Genomic DNA, 21,617 nt, shown 5'->3' on the forward strand with positions numbered 1-21,617 from the left:
CCGGAATACCCGGAGAAAACCCACGCGGGCACGGGGAGAACATGCAAACGGCAGACAGGAAGGCCAGAGCCGGAATCAAACCCTGCACCTCTGCACTGTGAGGCAGAGGTGCTAACCATTCAATCACCATGCTGCCACCAAACACCCATCCATATTCATACTTTAAATATCATTAACTCTATATCCAAATACAGTATAATTGGTTTAATATTGATAATTTGTAATACTATATTATTATGTATATGTACATGCAAATAAAGACCTATTCCCAATAGAGATGTCTGAGGTAAGGTTTTAATTTGTGGCACATACAATGGCGTCTATATGGAGGCCACAATTTGGGGATACCTGAAACATTACAATGTTAGGGTTTTTTTGCCCGCATTGATCATCTTTATTCTATTTTTCACTTTAATTGGCTTGTCACAGGCACATTTAAATAGATTTTGTGTCCGCATGGTACACGGACGACTCAATTAAAAGTCATGGTGGGGGACTTCTTCACTCTGAATGAAAGTCTGTGCATTTCAAATCTCGGATACGATGAAACATGAATGAAGATGTCTGAGTGAGTAAGTAGCCGATGACGCATTCTAACTGTGAATGCTCATCAGGCTTGACCCTGTGCGTGCACCCTCCAATTCTTCTCCCTCCGACTCTTCCTTATCCCATCCTGTCCAGTAACACAGACATCTACTGTGAAAAGAGATGCCTTTGTGTCCGTTTTTATTTTTGACACAACTTCCCACGATCCCTAGTTCTCTGCTGACTGTGCTCTTGTTTTCCTTTTTAAGGTCTGGCACACCTGATGATGGGCGACCAAGGTATGAGCTCTGTTCTTTTTCTCCCGCCTTCCCTCCATTTTTCCTAATGCTGTCATTGTGTTCTGAAATGTGTGTGTTTGACGCCAGCACAAAACGGGACACTTTCAATGTGGTCCTTCATTAGAATGACCTCGATGTTCATTCTCCGGGGTATATGACCCCTTTTTATGAGCTGCGACTCTGTCCATTCAATTTCTTTCCATTCTGTTCTTTGAGTGTTTACTGTAAATTCCAATGGTTTATTGCGGGGGAGGGGTGGGGGGTCCAACTGAAGTCCTCTTGAGGGTTCCTATCCAGCGTGTTAGGTGTGCTGAGGAGGTAGACATCTGGATAGGGGCCCTCAAGGACCGGAGTTGGACACCCCTAGTGTACTGTGTTAATGAAAGGGCATTTTCAAAATACAATGCATGCATGGTAATCACTGCAATGTAGCGGTTTCTGCCATTCAAACTTTGCTTCGCATTCAGCCATAGTTCAAGCAACCATCTTTCCATGTGTAGCCATTTCATCTCTATTTGCAAATATAGTTTGTGAAAGCATCAAACCTCTTTCTCTTTTTCCATTTCCGAACCCTGACATTGCACTTATTGGTGTCTCCTCCTCTCCTTTTTGTTCTCCTTTTTTTTTCTTTCTTTTTTTGTGACTGGAACTTGCTTTCACTATGGACCATCCCATCAAAACTCATAGGTAAAACTAAAGGTACTTCCAGACTCTTCGTGTTCTTAATTCATGATCTGACGACATTTACATACCCACTAATGTAGTTGAGGTCAGTGGCACTTTTAAATAGCTGTCTTCAAGGTAGGTGCAGCTTTTGCTTCACGCATTCAATCTGTCGCCTGCCTGCTGCATGGGGAGACGACAATGGCAGGCAGAAGGAAAGAACGTAGTGTTGTTGTCCATGGTTCAAACACTGGGTTTCGGGTTGTGTGAGGCATGATCATAGTGTTGTGGGCCTCCCATCCTGGCTGTGATCCTCACCTCTTCTCCCTGTGGGGTAAGTGGACTTCTGATCTTTACCGTTTGACTCTCCTCCTCAGGGCAGAGAGGGGAAACTTGGCTTCTAAGGTCCCTACTCAGCATTCAAGGTAAAGCCTTCTTCCCTTTTTTTTGTGTTGAACCAAGCACGAATTAGCACGTTTTGCTATAATAATTGGGCATTACACATTCTCAAGTCGGAGAAGATACATTTTTGATGCTTGACATGCCATTGTCCCATTTGCCTTTTGCTTGCTCTGGCTTATCACATTGCAAACACCACATTGTTTCAATAGTTTGAGTTGTGTAATGTTACATACTGTACATCTTGCATAGCTGCATCTGAGCAGGTAAGTGTCTACTTCTCACTGTAAAAATTTACATGTCAGTATTGTTTTTACATATTCTGCTATAGTCTTTGGTTACTACATATGTGAATTTAAACTTGCTGGAAAAAAAATACACAAACACCCCAAGCGGAATTTTTATTGCTTATATTTTACATGAGTAGAATTTCACATGTACTGTGTTTGAAGGTAAGTGTCCCTCCTGTATTTGATCTAATGTCTGCTTCAGGTTCTGGATGTCCAAGTATGTTACCTACAGCAGCTGCTCGTTACGTTCGAGTGAAGGTTTACCCAAATGCACAATAATGCCACATGAATTGACTCTAAATCAGAAACTAACAGTACAATGGAACCTCTAAAGTGATATATATCTATGTATGAGGAAACAGTGTGAATTAATTGAATTTAGTGGTGCACATCCTTTCAAAAAGCAAATTCTGAACTACCTGCGTCACAGAATGGAATGTGTCTGACTTTAGAGGTTCGATTGTACTGTTATTTTCTGATTTACAGTCAATATATGTGTGTGTGTGTATTGCACAGGCAATGTTTAACAATCAGCAAGTATCATCTAAAACATATAATTAAAACACCGAAAGACTAAAACATTCAAAAAAGTACCGCTAATGTAAAATAAAATGTTAAACACTGTAGTTTTGCAGGACTTGAGATATAGAATAGAACGGGATATCCCCCCCCAACAGTTGCTGTTTTTTTTTCCCATTTCCTGATGTATCACTGACAAAGAACTCTCAAAACAATTTGAAAGAAACACAATGGTGCTACAATTCTTTCTTCTTTTGCCACATTATTCATCAAATAGTCACCCAAAATCTGATGCAGTTCCATATGGTGAAATAAAATCAGAGATGAGTGTTATGTGTTATAATTGTAAATGGTACAACCTACTTCTACTTTTTACTTGGCTCTGCAGCCAACATAATGATGAGTAGCATTGAAACAAGTCACTTTGTATCAAATATTCATGTTGAACTGCTTATGAACCCAATTGTCTGTGACTTTTTGCACTTGCATTTGAGTTGCACTCTTTGTCAGTGATGATGATGGATGATGCCTGTAATGTGACCGATTAGGTGCAATAAGCTGTCAAATGGCCTTCAATGTATTGATAATACTGAAGTACCAACATCCCCGTTGGCACTTAATGTACTGTCGAAACAGGACATTTATATGTCCACGGAATATATTTCTGCAGCCCCCCAAAAAACGGCTTTGGAATTGACAGAAGGAAAGCCACAGGAAGACGGCAGTGCTGATTCGGCACAAACCTGACATGCACAGCACTTTGCCTCTAATGCAGGCTTCGGTTAGTTGTCCCCCTGTGGTGCAAACCGACGCAGTCCAGTTATGTCTTGTGCAGTCCCCCGCTTATACAGTATATCCTCATTTGTGCATTAAAACCAGGAGGACTGATGATGGATAGGGATATTGACTAGGATGCACAATACACAAAATAAGTACATACACACCAGATATAGTTGGCTCTTAATGTCCACCTGTAGTTTATTAACCACTTACCGGGTTGATCTTCTATTTGGGTTTGGTCCTTTCAGAATGGAATAGTTCACCTGTGCAGTATTTAGCTGTTGCACTGACTGCATTCCTAAAAAAAACAAAACAAAACAAAAAAAAAAGTTATTTGTCCACATCTGACTACCGAAAACAGGTGGGAAACGATGATAGTACTTGTACACAAATCCCCGGTATTTAATTCCCTGTCAACACAGACGTGCAATTTTTAAGCTGAACTGCAGCCTGTGCATACAAGCTTGTAGGTATAACTGGGCTCTTTCTAAATTAGTAGACTTTTTAAGCAAATAAATTTTTCCCCATGATTTGATATGAAGTAGGATAGGAGATTATTTTCTTAATACTGTATGTTTACACATGACAAATTAAATGGATTATTAATGCTTAAATCCCAGTTTGTTCACAAAAGCCAGCACGGGCGCATCCAATCCTCATTATCAAGCACTAAACTAAATTCTGTTGGTTGAACATATGGAGAGTTTCATCTTGCAGTTTAATCTTCTAGATTGTCCAGAACTGGTAAGAAAATGCTCTTGTGATTTGCAGTCCTACAGTTTTTCTGCTTACATGTGTTATTATTGTTTTATGATGTAATCTAAGTCACACAATGACATACTGGGAGATAAATGGTTCACATTGGAATAGGATGGGACAAACAAAACAACACACACAGACAAAGGGCAACTCCATTTAAAAATGAAATACAATGGGCCTTATTTTCTGAGACAGGCAGCCAGGCATTTGCCGTTAAAACTCGTGCATCTCCATTTTCTTGCAGGGCAAGTCTAGTTTAGCGTTTTTTGGAATTTGGCAGACCATATACTTCAATTTAGACCAGCTAAAAGCAGGTCTAAGTTGCTGTGCTGGTGGTCTAAGGTGATTTTGGTGAATTTGATTTGAGGCACGGACAGACAGATTCTGAGCTCCACGGACGTGTGTGGTTGATATCAGATTGCATTTCATTCGTAAAAATGGAAACGGTCAGTCCCTCTGAGTGACTGTACAAATCAATTCATTCAATGAATTATCATTGTGATTATCTTAAGTGTATTTCCAAAAGCACAACTATGGAATGTGAGGGTCGTGGGGGTTGTCATACACGGATGCTTAATTGGGATTAGAAGGCAGTCTCCAAGTGCCACTCCATAGCTGCCAACTTTACATCATATGGAAGTGGAGCTCTCGCAGTTCCTTTTAAATGGCACTGATTTCCCACATGAACTTCAACGAGTCCACTGCCACAATGTAGACCCTGCGCCCCTGCGCTCAATTTAAAAGGTATGAGCCGCTTCCATTGGATGGCAAACGAGTTGGCTGCGTTCCGTCTTCCATCGATGTACGACAGCACAAACTCCCCTTTCAGCCTGTGACGGTCTACGAAAATATCAAAAGAAAGAAAACTCCACTCACGCGCTTTGCACTAGAATTGCACTGGCACAAAGATACGGCCCAGTAAGTCCAAATATGGAGGATATCGAACTGAAAAAACAAGCATCCCCAATATTCCAGCAATCTATGATTTTCAATAGTGCTAATACTGTTGACGGCTTTGGGGAGCCTACCCTTGTTGACTTCTGGCAAAAAGCAGACTACTGCCTTAGACCGGTCGCCAGTCACAGGGCACATACAGAAAAAGGGTGATCATTTACCCATGGTCGATCAATACAAATTTTCAAATAGTGACCTGAGCCTTGAATAAAACATGGCTGAAACATTATCCAGTCCTAATGGCTCCAACAAAGTGTAGCATTTGGGCCACAACAAGCTGTTTTTCACCAACACGGAGGAGCACGTCTCAGTATAACTTTTGTGGACGCGTCGGCTATCTCTTTGTGACAGGTATCAGAACACATTGTGTCAACAACAGATGTTGCCTTCGTAGCTTCACATGAAACCAGAGGGACTGACAGCAAAATCCTTTCAGCTCCATTGACCATCTCAAAGGATTAACAACAACTCTGATGTGGTAGTAGGTAATAAGCACATATACACATCCTCTTTTCAAACAAATAATTACTTGAGAAATCGTATTATTTCAATAAATTCCAGCCTCCCTTTCATGGAAGTGAGTGCTTGTCTCTGATAGTCTTGATGCATCGAGTAGGCACACACACAATCGATAACACCCGAGACTAAGTGGCCACCCGGACTTTCATAACAAATACATTTTTTGGTTGTGATGTGCCCTATGAATTTTCCACGAGAACTAACTTCAATTCTTCGTCCATAACAATCAATTACTTACCCAATGGCCTTTTGTTATGCATCACATTCAATGTTACAAATATGCAAAGAGAAACAGCACACGCGTGGGGAAAAACTACAACGAATCGTTTTTTTGCCCTAGTATTGCTAGTATTCAAAGAATAACACTATTGAACATTATAATAGTGACTATACTGAAGATCATATTTGACATCATTCTTAACTGTTGCACAAGTGTCAAAACAATTGAGCTACGGTACTGCTCAGGCATGAACAAAGTACAATAAAACAATCTACAATAAAACAAATCAGCTCTGCTAATTCCAAAAATTGTGTTTATTGTTTGTTTCTCTTCTCATGAAACACCCCTTGTTTAGGCTGATCCTCATTTGGGAATAGTTGTCACAGAAATACACTCAAAACCCCAAGAAAAACTACATATTTAGAATTTGGCACGCACTGAAATGAGCTCTTGCGTGAAATGTTAAACATTTCTAGTCATGCCATTTAAAACCTGCTACCTTTTTAAAAAAATACTTCAATAACCACCAAAATTCCCGCCCCCTATAAAAACACACACACACACACACACACACACACACACACACACACACACACACACACACACACACACACACACACACAAACAAATTGAATCCTAACGAACCGCCATGTTCAACAGATTTGTGCAACTTCAGTTTTTTTTTTCTTTTTTGAGAAAATATTGGTTACATTCTAATATACATTTGCAAGCCACATTTGCCTTGTGAACATGGCATCATTGGCACCACTGTATACTGCTTCACACCTTTTATTACAAGAGCAGTTTCTCCTTACTGATACTTACAATGAAAGATGACATATATATATAATTCTTTCAGTCAAAAAAATGAGTGAAAGAAAATATCGAGAAAAGAGCATGGCGGGATTGATTTCGACAAGGCTCATCTGGCTCCCGAGCAGCTACTTGAGATCAATACTGTTGGTCGATGCCTCTCTGAGACTATGGTGATGAAAAACCGTATTTCTCACCTTACCAAAAGGAGAGGATGAATTTTAGGATGAGGAAAGCCAATTCCTACTCCATTAAAAGTCCACCATCTTTGATTAAGTTCCTTGAATGTATTACTTACATGTTAGTTGTGGTTCGAGTACATTTCAGCCATTTTAGCAGGCAGGGCCGGAGGATTTAATGCTTTCCACTACTGTGATGATTTACTGTAATGGCAATGTGATCACCGTCATGCTGTCAGTGTGCCCACAATACATGTTTAACCTGGTGCTCTGTTGGCTGATTTGTAGGACGTAGTTAGCTTTGAAAAGCCACTATATGTAATAGTGTATTCATCTTGTTCTGTATAGGTCTGACCAGTTGAAGACATACAGTATAGTATGCAAACAGCTGATACGGCTATGATAAACAAAAGAAGTAAAATAATGATTGACTGGATTCAAGTATGATTTACGGATGTATTATCCATCCATCCATCCATTTTCTGATCCACTTTATCCTCACGAGGGTTGCGGGGCGTGCTGGAGCCTATCCCAGCTGTCCTCTGGGATTAGGTGGGGGACACCCTGAACCGGTTGCCAGCCAGTCGCAGAGACAAACCACCATCCGCGCTCACACTCACACCTTGGGACCATTTTCAGTGTTTATTCAGCCTCTCATGCATGTTTTTTGGAACGTGGGAGGAAACCGGAGTACCCGGAGAAAACCCACGCAGGCATAGGGAGAACATGCAAACTCCACACAGGAAGGCCGAAGCTGGTTTCGATCCTGGTACCTCTGCACTGTGAGGTCAACGCGCTAACTACTCGAACGCTGAATGTATTATTATTATTACATTTTAAAATACTGTGTTTTTGCGCTCATCATAACAGTGTGAGTTAAAACAAACTACATGTCTGCCCTCCTGGCATCTGTAATTGAATGTGCATCGCTGGAAATCACGGAACTTAGACTGTTTTTAATTAAGCCATGCAAAGATGAAATAAATAACACATTACTGTTGCTAATTCTGTTTTTTTTTTTTTTTTTTAGATAAATAAAATGTTTTTCATACTTTAGCAGCCCCTCCCCCTAAAAAATATAAAAATACACAAATGCTATTAATTTGTGATTGGGTAGTCGAGGGCGTGGAGGCGTAACTTGTGCCTCCCAGCGTCTTTACCCTCACAAGACATGCAAAGGGACACACACATATACAGTATGGCAGCGTTTCCCAACCCAGTTATCGAGCCAAGGCACATATTTCACATCGGAGAAAAATTCACAGCACACTACTAAGCAAAACAATTGACATACTTTGCACGCACTGATCTCCTGCATGGACTCCAGCGAGTCAGTTATGCTTCCGCCATGTAGACCGCGTGCCTCTCCTGCGCTGAATTTAAAGATGCTGAGAGGAGCTGCTTCGGTTGGCAGGGAATCAAGTTGGCTGAGTCCACACCCACACCAGCACAAATGCCCATTTCTACCTTTGTGCGTCGACGAATATACCAAGAGAAGGCAAACTCCTCGCATGCACACAGTTAATCCACGCAAGACTTGCAGTCCCCCCGACCTATCTCCCTATCTGACACACACACACACACACACACACACACACACACACACACAACCCACACACACACACACGCACACACACACACACACACACACACACATTATTGTGTGCTGCAACATGGCGGTGGTTTTAAAACAATATTACAAATAATGACGATGATAATAGTAATAATAATAATAATAATAATAATGCATTGACTTCTACAATGATTCAGACGGTGTGATGCAGTACGACTGCCTGCGCCCAGGTTAAATCCACCAAAATCTCGTTACACCACCCACGCCACAACTTAAATCTGCTTTTAGCTGGTTTAAAGTCTAGTTGAATTTGTGTCACCAAATTGTCAGATGCGCCAGAGCTGTGTAATATAAAGCGCCCTGGGTCCGCCCAAACACCCAGCAAGGCCTCGCACTATCTGCCAAATTCTTAAACATGCTAAACTCGACTTGCCCGTGGCATGAAAATGAAGATGCGACCGTTTTTATGCCGTGCCCATGTGGGGCTATCGAGGAAAAGAGGGCCCTTTGTGTCTGTCTTGAGCTCCACTGAGTTAGAAAACGAACATACTTCTAATGGATATGAATTATTTTAGACATGAAACTTTTTTTCTTTCAGTCTAAGCATATAATAGAAATGTAAATCAAAATTTACTTCACCCAAATTTCAGGCCAGTGTGTCAATAATTATCGGCCTGACATCCATTCTGTTTTGCCAAACCAAAACTTAAATTGACAGATTTTGCCCAATTTACTTTGGCCAATGTGCTCATTTGTGATTTTGACGATCGAGATTAAAACCCAAGAGGTACAATATGTGGGAGGGAATGCATTATTATTGCTCCACAGTCCTTTTTCTCAGCACGTCATCATGACCTGACATCCTTCTCGTCACTTGTCTCACAAAATTATTTAGAAATAATCATGTAGTAATATGTTCCTGTGAATGATACGACTCCGGGGCATGCCATGGGCTTCGTCAGACTGGGGAAAAAAAGAAAAACAAGTTACATGCTCTTATTACATACTGTTTTACACATGGTAATTACTATGATGATCTAGATGCGATCAATCACTGCCAGAGTTTTATAAAACTTCATTCACCTTATCGTGGCTGTCTGCGCAGCAACCCATGACATGTGCCAACATGAGTACTACAATTAAGTGTTAGAAGCTTTTTAAAGCAAGTCATTTTAGTCTGCATTTATTAACTGCGGGAAGCTGGAGTCTACCTACTTTGTGCGTCATTTAGTATGTACTAACGATCATAGAATTGTTCAGATTACCATTGGGCAGAATAAGCCACCAATTAAGGTTAGCCATTAATTAAAGGGGAGTATAAATTGACTCTTGGTACAATGTTGTTGCAAACCTGAAAGTGGCTTCATTTTCAATGATGCATGGTGGGGAAGTGGCAGGGCTCCCTGTGGGAAATTGAATAGTCCATTTCGAATTGTGTGTGCCCTGGAAAATCCATGGGGGTCAGTGGCAATTTGTCTCGGAGGTGTGCACCAGGAATCATTACACTCAAGACCAGGATGTCCTAAGGGACAAAAACACGATTTAAAAAGGAGGCCTTGTATCACATTTTGAATACATAAAAAATGGTGTATGTTCATCTTTTTCTGATTTGATTTTATTTTGCATATAGGAAGGAACATTTTATTTCTCATTACATTTTTTTTTAACATTAAGTTCCTTAGCTGCAGGTGTGCTAAACTTGAAGCTTTATTAAATGACGTTTATATTCCAAGCAGAATGTTTGTTTTATAATTAGATAGCTAGACAGGTTGGTTTCTTGATTCCCGGTGTGCCATTTGAGGACATGATCAATTTATTTCAAAAATTAATTTGTTTTCACTCATTTTTACTGCAGACTTAACTTGGCCTGCATTTGAACATTTTGAATCGCTGTTTGTGACAGAACTTTTAGACTGGGCTCCTTCTAAACATTTTTATTGGATTCTCATCTTGAGCATGTTTTGTTTGTGTAACAGGGAAGTTTGGTGATGATTATTTAATTCATTTTATGGTCATTAAAATATGCCAGAACCTTGTAGACAATAACTGCACTTGTGTTTTTAATGTCTTATAAAGTCCCATTGTACAGATCTGATGAATTTACCTACAATATGCCACCTTGAGATGTCTGGTGTTGTCATGTAGTGTTTCATAATTCATAATCTGAATTGCAGAGATGGGTGGGCACTTTACCCGATTTTGCCGGTCTGTCCTACATCCGCGACCTGTGTACCCCTCCGTCATCATCCCTCCGTCCTTATTCATATAATAATCATCCGCTTCCTTCCCAGTCCGCCCTGCCTCCCCGAAATTGATCGATCGTTAGTGAAATGGGTGTCGCTAGGTACAGTACTTTATGTTTTCTAACTGTACACTAGGTGACAGTGTTACTATAAAAATACTGTTGAGATGACACTGTTAAATAGCCTGTTAAGAAAATAGTGTTTGGCTACACTCTGGCTGTGTTATTTTGCTTCCGACTCCACATACTTAACCAGGTTAGTGACGATTAAAGGGACGGAATAAAACCCGCTTCCGTCCTTGCTTAGTCTGTGCTGTTTAAAAAATGTCTCAAACTCCGGCCCAAAAATGGGCGTCTGTCCAGGACGGATGGACAAACCGTTCCGTCCCAGGGATGGAATGCCCCGCTCTGTTGAATTGTGGTGCCCTATTCGACTTGAATGTGTCACTGAAGTCTCACATTTGGAAGCAGCAGTTGTCTGACTATTTCCAATGCTACCAAAAGAATGTTTTCCACTCAGACTGCAAGAGCTTCATCTAGACTCCCATCTCATTTCCGGCTTTCTCCCTCCCTTCCTCTCTTATTCTTGGATTCACATCAACTGTGCACTGCCCCCTCATCCTTTGAGAGTGAGTCAGGGAGAGACAGTGGGAGATTACATGACCCCACTTGGTGCATTGCTGTTGTATCGATGGTTTCTGTGAGCAGTGTCTTGTTTCACTTTTCTGGATGAGATCCACCGCGGTGCAGCTAAACATGAAAATGCCAGCAAGGCTGCTGCTTTGCATTGTTGTTAAAGGAGGTTCAGCTCTTTCAATATTGATTTTGGTCCGCTGCACAAAAAGCCATACTTAAAAGTGTAAACGAAAACCTGAGTATGTACAATTGTCCGAAAACTATTATAGGCACTGAATGGTCTTTTTTTTTTTTTTTTTAAATTAATAGCAGTTGCACAGTAAGACAATTCAGTGTGCTTTCATTTAATAAAAACAGCGATGAAAGAAAACAAATTAAAAAAAACATTCATATGCTGATTCAAAGGGATAAAGTTGATAATAGTGCAATACAAATAAGACTAAATCATAAGCACACAAAAGAAACCACATTTACATTTGGGGCATATTAAAGATGTTTTGGCAGTCTTTGTAGCATACATATTACCCCAACAGGTTATTTTTACACATTATAATCAAGTAGATCTCTGAGCTGTATGTACTTGGGCTACGGCCTTTAAGATACCGATATGCCGTGTCACAGTTACTTTCCAGTAATACAGATAAAGATCACCCCACAGGCTTCTACTGAAAGTGCGTCTTAAACCGCAACTATCATCCTGTGATGATTTACTTTTGAACGTCTCTCTGCAGCAAAATCAGGGATTACATTTCAATTTGATGTTGTTTATACCATTCAGTTTTAGAAAGAAACTTATTGTGCACCGCAGGCTTTAGCCATTATTTGTTGGTGTGAAGTGAGGCTTGCCGAGGATTTATTTTTGATTATTGTTTGCCCGTGCAAACACTGTCCAGATGTTTTAATCAAATCATATTTGGGATATAGGAGCATGTAAGCCTGTGTCAGACGCTGGTCAAGTATTGAACAATAGAAGCTCCATTCGTATCCGGGGCTTGATAAGCTTGGTACTTCATGTAGGGGACTAACATTGTGCACTGTAAATATATTACTTTCAAATGACACTGCTGAGGCTATAACTCGCTGTTCCCTGTGCTCAGGCGAAGGTCACCAGGGAGCTGTCAAAACATTCATGTTACTGTCAAAGCACAGTGAGGCTTCCAGGAATTAAAGTAGCCCAGTGAACCACAACAGTCTCACTTTCTCACTGTCTCTTTCTCTCTTTCTCTCTTTTTTTAATTTTAATCACATACGTTTCATTCAAAACAAAAAAAAATAAATAAAAATAGCACTGCATATTTCATCTTTTACAGTGACTGTGAGGCTGGTTGGTCAAAGACTGTGGGTGCCGGAAGTGGCCCCCCCGGGCCGTATTTTGCCTCGACCTCTGCATGAGGGTTTAAATAAAACATTTAAATCAGTAGAAACTTTCATCATTTTCAAAGCCTTTTGTTTTTTAGTTAGAGTACTTGATTGAAATACAGTAACATATTACCGGTATCTGAATTCACGAGGAGAGGCAATAAAGCAAAACTCTTTTCAGAGGCGTAAGATTCCTAAAAACTATGAATTTGTGGCTTTCTTAAGCAAACATTACATGAGGCATTCTAGACCAGGAACTTGAATTTTTCAGTTAAAATGTAATTTTTGAGAGTGGCTAAAATAGTGGCGCAGATATGAGGCGAGAATGCCTTGCACATCATTAAGTGTGAAATATAACAACACGCCCCTGAGCTGCCTGCTGTTCCCCTGGAGAGACAACAGCCAGACAGGACTCTGCACAATTATGGCTAAGAAAGCCTCTGCCCAACCTAGCTTCCAGTGCATCATTTTGGTTTAAAATAGACCCGTTGTTTAAAAAAAAAAAAAAAAAAATCGTGCAGTATAAAACATGAAAGCAGCTTATAAAAAATGTATTGAATCATCAAAATCCTTATTCAGGTTCAAGCAATTAGTTTTAAAAATTCGCTCCTAATATTTATACACTAATGTGTAAAAGCCTAAAATACATTTGTATTTAAGATATTGCTCCCTGTTAATACCACACTATTAACATTCACTCAATGGAGAAATGGTGTAATCACTCATATGTAGTAAAATATGCATTTCTGCCTACTACTTTAATTATCATCATAAATGTAATTGATACAAATGTTACAAATAAGCTGAAAAATCACAGAATAATGAATGCATTGTAATGCGTTCATGCAAAATATCTGGAAAGAAGGTAAATAACCATCCTTGGGATTCAGACACCAAGCGTCTAATCAATAGTCAGCTGCTTAACCCCTGAGCCACATCTCTCCCATTATTTTAATCCACCCACATCTATTTTACGACGACAAAACAAAATGTCTGCTGTGAAAAAAGGCCTGTGATCTCAACAGATTGAATCAAATACTGTGTTGGATTTGTTATGCGTCCTTCCGTTACACAAGTGTGTATAACTCCTGTGCGCCATTACATGCAGCTTCACAATGAATAGACAATGCATAATATACCTTCCAGCGGTGGAAAAATATCAGAATGCAGTGTTGACAGAGGTATTTTCCAATTTTTTTTTTTTTTTTTTGTAATATCCCAATACAGATCCCTGGGGGAGTACAAGGGATGAGTGCACAAAGTCACCTAACGTGTTGTTTTAGACTGCTGACAAGCTGTTCTCTGGCTATTAAATCCATTTCTCACTGTCAGTGGAGTTGGAGCTGCTTTGATTTGAATGAGGAGATACTGGAATGGACTAGTGCTTCAGCCACAATGCGACCTACAATATACATATAGAAAGTAACCTCCATATGCACATATATAAATTTTATGAACATTTTATTTTTAGTCGTTTATATGCTCAAAGGTTCAGTACAGTATTGATTGATTGACTGATTCGACATAAAAACATTCAAAGGAAAAAAAGATCAGATATTTGGATATTTTATTGCTAAAAATGCCACGTGACATGCCGGTTATGTTGACACAGCAGGGTTCAACAATTTTAAATCTTCAAAATGTACTCCTGATTGTGTATTTTTATTACTGAACTGAAATTGGAGCATTTAAATTGATAGAACTGTACTGAATTGCAATCTGAAGAATTGAAAGCTAGTGAATTCACCCCATACGAGTTAGACCTGAGTCACTACAATTTGCAGGCCGCAATGATTAGGATTACCGAAAGGCTACCAGCTGCCTATTTCTGCCTTTGATTGTAGTCTGAAGACGAAAATTGCCTGCAAAGGATTTTGTGTATAAAAGTGATCGTTATGAACTTTATCTCGATTCTTATTTGAGAAACAAATGGTCCTGTCATCAAGAACACACCATCTATAATTCTTTGTCCCCCTCCCCAAACAGTTATTCTGCAAATGTCCGCCTTGGCGCCTGAAGATAAATAAAGGGGAATTCATTTGTGTCAAGATGACAGGAAAGCACTGTTCTGTTTGGCAGGAAAAAATGAGCAAGGAGGTGTTATTAATCACCGAATGTGTGGAGCACAGGACCACAGTGGTTTGAAGGAGGTTGCGACACAGGGAACTGAAACTTTGGGAAAAGAGAGAATGAAACCCGGGTGCACCTCTATCCACCTTATTCCTTCACCCCATGAGCCTTTGCGTGAATTATGGAGCGACTTCCAGTGTGAACCGGAACCGGCGTTTTGTTTGCACGGTAACTGATTGTGCGGTCCATTTTCTATTACAGTTCCAGATTTTAACAATGTGGGCCCGCGAGACCCATCCATCTTTCGTTTTGGTTTTTGGAATGAATACTGAGAAAACAAGCCATGATTGTGCTTTTATTTTTCTGGTTTGTTTTTAAAAATGAACAAAACAATGATTGATACACAGATTGTCATTGCACCTTTTCAGCACCCTACAATGGAAAGAGAAATTACGGTAATCGATAAGACGACTAATTTCATACATTATTACTTTACGAAAAATGTGCATCATACTGTCACATTTGGGTCAGTTGCTGTGAGTATTCTTGATTCATGATGTAATTAAAAGAGTGGATTCACTCCTGTTGAGGAAAAACAGCAGTAAAAGCGCTGCAATAAAAACTGCCATCATAAAAAAAGAGTTGGCACCCTCCAGCTACTTTTATATCCCTACTGAGAACAGAGCCATGTTATAAATATTAGGAGTTGGCACCCTCCAGCTACTTTTATATTTTATTTATTTATTATTCCCTACTGAGAACAGAGCCATGTTATAAATATTAGTGAAAATTGCGCATGTTGACAATATGATATAGCATTGGCATATTTTGTCCACAGAGCTATTCAGATGGAAACAGTATATTCCCCCTTTCATGAATACGAAGTACATAAATCCATGCTAAATACTGTATAGCCAAGATTTTGCATTAGCAGTCGGGTTCATGCTCTTTGCGAGTCAAACATGCTCCATAGATCCTTTCAGGATCACTGGGGTCACATAAAGATCCATCAAAGAGTTGACTAGTACTGCTATGACCCCCGCCCGAGACCCACGAGGCACCATTTGCTGCAGTTGCTTGGCAACTTGCTGTTCTGTAATTAGCCCTGCAATGGAGCGCCTCGAGTCTCGAGATGGCCGGTCTTGTGCGGCGGGTCAGTCCGCATTAGGAGCACAACCACACCCACACAAGATGGGTCTACTCAAGTGAATTGATATTATAGCGCAAAGCACATTGTCAGCAAGTGAGTACAGGAAGCAACTTCCCCTAATGGTTGTAAAAACTAATTTCCTTGGACTGGCTAAAAGGAGGAAAAATATTGCTACTGAAATTAAATTTTCAAAATAGAGAGCATAACAAATTAGAGTACATTGCGTTAAGTACACAAAGGATTCCACCCATAGTTGCATAAAAGCATAGGCACTGTGACTGATGTCATTACTTTTAATTTGAAAATGTTGCATAAGCAATAATTCATTAGCATGATATACCTTGTTTTCTGTGTATGGTGCAACTACTGTATGTCTACTGATGTGAAAAAAACTGCAAATCTAATGAAGCCGTTGGGAGGCAGTATTAAAATGTACATATTTGACCACGCTAAATCTTGCTTAACGTGTCAAACATGACAAATGAGCTAGCACGGAAGCTAAAGGACACTTTTGGCAGACTAGGGGAGAACGACCCACACAGCAGTGACTTGAGGAAGCAAACGGCGACTTAAATAAAGACGAATTGCCGTGGCCATATTGTGGTGAGATTGCATTCCCTGATGGAGGAAAAGAATAACGGCTCTTTCTCCTGAGAGAACATGTTTAAATAAATCATTCCTATGTCGCGAGATTGTGACTGGGAGTTGTGTTGTAAGGTGTGAAGATGTGTTTGCAAAGGTGCAGTCTGAGAGAAATTAAATAAAGGAAGTCAGATGAAGAGATACGATGACTAAATTATTCCTTTCATGAGTGTACATGAGCTCGCAGGGCCTGATGGTACGCAGATTGACTTTCATGCAATTGTTGAAAACATATGTCATGATAGGTTCGAAAAACTGATGATTTTTGAATGGCAAACATCACATTTAAAACATGTACTGTAAGTGCTCGCCCATTTAGAATCTGAGTTGTGGTTTGCAGATATTTGCTGTTTGTAAAGGTTTTTAACTTCACATTTAAGATTAGAACAAATACCGAAGATGATGTTTACATGATACAGGACAATTTTATTTATATCGCACTTTCACAACAGACAAATGCAGCAGATGAAATGAATATGAGATGTTTTTTTTTTTTTTTTCTTAATGGAGCTATGTGGGCTTGTTTGGTTGTGAGTCATTCCTAGTAATCAATATCAGTGACTAATAAAACCTTGACACGGTATCTGGAGGTCATGCCTGCTTCAATAAATTATAGGACAGATGTCCAGCATCCTGAGATAAAGCTATCATTAAAACACCCACAGCTCATGTGTCATTTTCAGATTACAATATTTCACAGTTAATCATGACATAGTGGGAGTTCAGCACCTCAACACTGTCCAGCTTGGATTTCAATCGTGATTATCTTGGAATATTTTCCGCAAAACTCAAAAAAACCTGAAGCCATCATGTATGACAGCGCACTTCATTACTGTCTGCCAGGTTTCTTCAAATAGTGAGTAGTGCTAAGTTATGCTTTGTTGACTTTTTTTTTTTTTTTTGCACTATCTGTAATGTGAAACTCAAAGTCAATTTACACCACAGAACATGTGATCATTTTAATTGAATATTCATTAAAAAGTGGAGAATCTGCTCGTCTTGATGTACCCCACTACGTTGGGCACCATGACGTTGCCGCCTGCACGATAAGTCATCGACTAACCTCGGGCTGCGTGCCAATGGCAGATTTATATGTTTACATTGTTTGCAGTGCTGATTTACGACAATGTCCATGAGAGCGCGATACACACTGAGACCCACATCACTTGTGAAGTGTTGCTGGCGCCCACTGGGGAATTTTGACATTTTCCCAGTGCTTTTTTAACACTCGCTTTTCATCACGCTTGTTATTTTAGTACTTTTAACCGCACTGTGTCTATGTCTATCGCTGTAGTTTCTCTTATTAAAAACCCAACAGCATTCTCAAGCTTGTTCTGCCATTCTCCTGTTCTGGCAGTCCACTGGTGAGCAATGACAGTGGGCTCTCAATATTGAATAGACACCATGAAATCTTAATAAAGACTGGCCCTGGGAGCCAAATATACCAGTACCCGGTCTGATTTAGGTCTGAGTATATGAGCATGCTCTCAAAACTCTTGTTGAATTGCTTTTACATTTCAGTTGTGATTCACTGCATGCATACCTTCATAGATTACTCATGTATGTAATGGTCAAAATAGTTTGGATTTATCATTGTGAGACATGCATTATTGATTGATGCGTGGTTGTTATTTGAAATGCTGTTGGTGACAGTTATAAATATGCAGCAAAATCGTTGCAATTATTGTAATAAAGCTATGGTTTTGTGTTTACTTACTTGAGACTTCACAATCTCTTTGATTTCCCCTCTAATTACTTACTCTGGGACACTGAGGAAAAACAACGTTCCAGCTTTGTAAACTAAATAGGAGAAGAAGTATTCTGCTCCAGAGAGCTTCCTGATTGGTTGCACTGTTTGTTTCCTGTGATCCCACTTGTCCACCACCTCCCCCCTCCGTCACCCATCCTCAAAACACCACTCCTCGCTCCCCGGTGATTTGCCTGGGGTAACAAAGGCACCAGTGTGGATTTCATCTTGAGTTGATCCTCTGAGGAGCCTCATCTAATGAGCAACATAGTTTATCAACTGGGGTCTTGGCGGGTATACCTAGAGACTGTAGAAATCCTTTCCATGTTCATCATGGGCCACAGGCTATGATGCACATAGAATCAGTTTTATTGCTACATTACAGCATAATTAAAACTGGCCTCACTTCGTCAAGCATCTTGCTGGAAGTAAAATTATGCAACATGCCCAACATTAATTGGAAGCTAGTACAAGCGTGTTTCTACATTAAAGAGTGAGCCTACTTTAAAGTGCTCAAACTCAGCCATTTTAGCCAGTTTCCTGGCAAAGTCAGGGTTGATTTCAAGTGTTGTTGGTAATCTTTAATGTGAAAGAAAAGGGTAGTCTTTGCCGGGCATGATCTAGCTTAGTAAAACATCAAATGGGTTTTTGACGTGTCACAAATTTGGTCGGCTGCAACACTGAATCAGTTGAAGCTCCCAAACTCTGAGTATTCTGCACAAGACAAAATTAATGAGGCAAGCTCAGGTGTTCGTATTTTTTTAAGTCACACTTGCATTCTGAGTTTAAAGACAACTGAAACATACGCTGTGTCTAAATTCACAGGCTGCGTCCTCCAAGGGCCGTATTTTCGGCCGCGTTTTTAGGCCGCATAATGGCAGTTGATTTCCAATTTCTACCAAGACAATGTGGCCTTCAGAGGCCCCGGCCTGTGAATTTGGACACAGTCATTGTTGCTGTGATTATTTGGATGAACATTATTTTATGTGTGTGACTGCCACCGATAGGACATAATTGAAGCAGCATGGAATGTTGCACTTTTACTTGCTTTCCTGGACATAGTTCATTTTTGTGACAGCGTAGTGATTCAATTATGGAGTTAATATTTGCATATTGCTTTTGAAGTGGAGTTAAATACACATACCATATTTTCCGCACTACAGGGCGCACCTAGAAGCATTCAACGTTCTCAAAAGCCGACTGCGTTTTACAATCCGATGCGCCTAATATATGGATCAATATTCTGATCTCTCGGATGTAGTATTTTAAATGTTCTGTAAAGTGGTTTGTTACAGCTGCAGCGGTTGTGAAAGCGATATAAATAAAGCTGTATTGTCCTGTATTCTCTTTAGCATAGCTCCATCTAGTGGATGCATAACGCAAACGCAGCCATTATCGTAGCATCTATTCTACGCGCCTTATAATATGCTGCGTCCTATACATGAAAACAGTTTTAAAATAGGCCATTCATTGAAGGTGTGCCTTGTATTCCAAAGTGCCTTTTAGTGTGGAAAATATGGTAATTGTGTTGTGTAGTATATTATCTTTGGAAGTGAAATGGAAATAAAATAAGGTCAGAGAGTTGAACCCCATCACCAGATAAAGCCTCCTATTTTCATCTTTTCCAACTTGACATTTTTCTGTTTCTGTCGTTGAATGATACTGTATATTATTCAGGCATAGTGGTTTTGCAGAGACACTGTTCACACGATACCAATACCAATTTCAGGGTTGTGATTTGTTTGTTTATTGATTTATTCAAAAACCCACTGAATCCAGATCAGCCACTGCTGTGATTTATGTCATGTTTGATCTCTGTTTTGGAGTAGTTCTTGAGCCGCTGTGGGGGGCTTTCCCCATAGTGGTTGTTCGATAATATCCTGGCATTGTTAGAGGCCATGATAAATGCCTGTGCACTCTGACTCTCCTGGCCACCACAGGTACACACAAAAAAAAAAAAAAAAAAAACAGCACTATCTCTGTGCCAACTCGAGCAGTAAATGGAAAAGAACTGTAGTGAAGCCTTTTAGCTTGCATCCCGGGGAGTCCCACAGCTGGTGACATTTCTAAATGGACAAACAGGGCAGTCAGAGAGAGCAAAGATATTTGTCCTACAGAGACACATCGATACATTTTTATTGTCTTTTATTTACTTAAATGCTTCTTTGTTCAAAAGAACACCACTATTGTGTTTTTGTATTACTGGACATGTGTAACCTTTTAGACCAGGGTTTCCTAAACGAAGGGGAGGGCCCAAAAGGAGTCCTTATTAGAAGTGTCACCGGTTGTCAGAGCAAAATTTGATGGTCTTAATCCGAAAATGACTCACAGCTAGTATGGGCCTTTTTTTTTCCATGAAAGCATCAGGTTAAAGAGCTACATGCCAATGTACTTGGAATATCATGATAAGTAATACATTTTTTTTTAATGAGGAAAAATACAAATGTTTTACTCTAAAAGTGTTCAATTAACTATTCATGTATTTTGTTTTTACACACACAATAGGCCATTCTATTATGTCATCATTTAATATGTTTTGTCTTGTAACAACTGCACGTACGGTTAGGCTTTGGAATATTTATGATGTTTATCCTCCCTTCGGTGCGCTTCCTGTACCCATGAATTTCAGGGAAAAATACCACTACGATTATGGGAAATGAACCAGCAAAGTAAGAATCTCTTTATGAATAATGAATCTACTTAATGGTCTGATGTATCGCCATATGTGCTCTAGATGGCTGGAAATGTAAAGTGATGGAAACAGACGAGATACAATTTACCTGAAACAATACATTAAGAGAGACAAACGGGGTGCTAACGGTTAAAAACAAGGAAATAGGAACATTCAATTACTCTCTCTCTCTCTCCCTCTCTCTGTGTGTGTATATAGATAGCTATTTGCCAGCCCAAACATATCCTCACAATGTTCAGTTTTCTTTACAAGTCCACCTTGAAAATGATTTTCAAAGCATTCTCTTCTGGCTTCACGTAATGAATCTCACTCAATTAGATTTGAATCAATCAGAGTATAGAAAAATGCTGAAATCTCCCGGTGCCTTCTTGAAGGCTGTGTTTATTGCATTTAAAATCAGATTGTTTCAGATTGGTTAGAAAAAGAAGAAGAAGAAGAAGAAAAAAAGAAACATACCGGTACGTTTAAACGGTGTTGGCATCGGGCAGAAATCCTGCATTTCAAGGAACTGGGGAGTTTCAATTACAGATAATGTGACTCTGTATAACATCATTACACATGCCATTCTGCTATTCCTTTGTTTTTGT

The 21,617-nt window shown here is 39.8% G+C and overlaps 1 protein-coding gene across 13 annotated transcripts in view; it reads left to right on the plus strand.

Annotated features, from left to right (window-relative positions):
* The window catches only part of LOC109516230 (neurexin-1a), a 193,625-nt gene that overhangs the window by 17,606 nt on the left and 154,402 nt on the right, over positions 1–21,617 (plus strand). For 7 of the 13 annotated variants that reach the window (XM_019870587.1, XM_019870588.1, XM_019870597.1 and 4 more), the window contains 2 exons: positions 795–824; positions 1,865–1,912. In XM_019870587.1, the coding sequence (XP_019726146.1) occupies positions 795–824; positions 1,865–1,912 (78 nt within the window). Of the gene's footprint in view, positions 1–794; positions 825–1,511; positions 1,604–1,864; positions 1,913–21,617 lie in introns of those variants that run through there. The other 6 variants (XM_019870593.1, XM_019870594.1, XM_019870596.1 and 3 more) reach the window with 2 other exon arrangements.

Source organism: Hippocampus comes, unplaced genomic scaffold (assembly GCF_001891065.2).
Source record: "Hippocampus comes isolate QL1 unplaced genomic scaffold, H_comes_QL1_v1.1 scaffold76, whole genome shotgun sequence".
In the NCBI taxonomy this organism is placed as follows: Eukaryota; Metazoa; Chordata; class Actinopteri; order Syngnathiformes; family Syngnathidae; genus Hippocampus; species Hippocampus comes.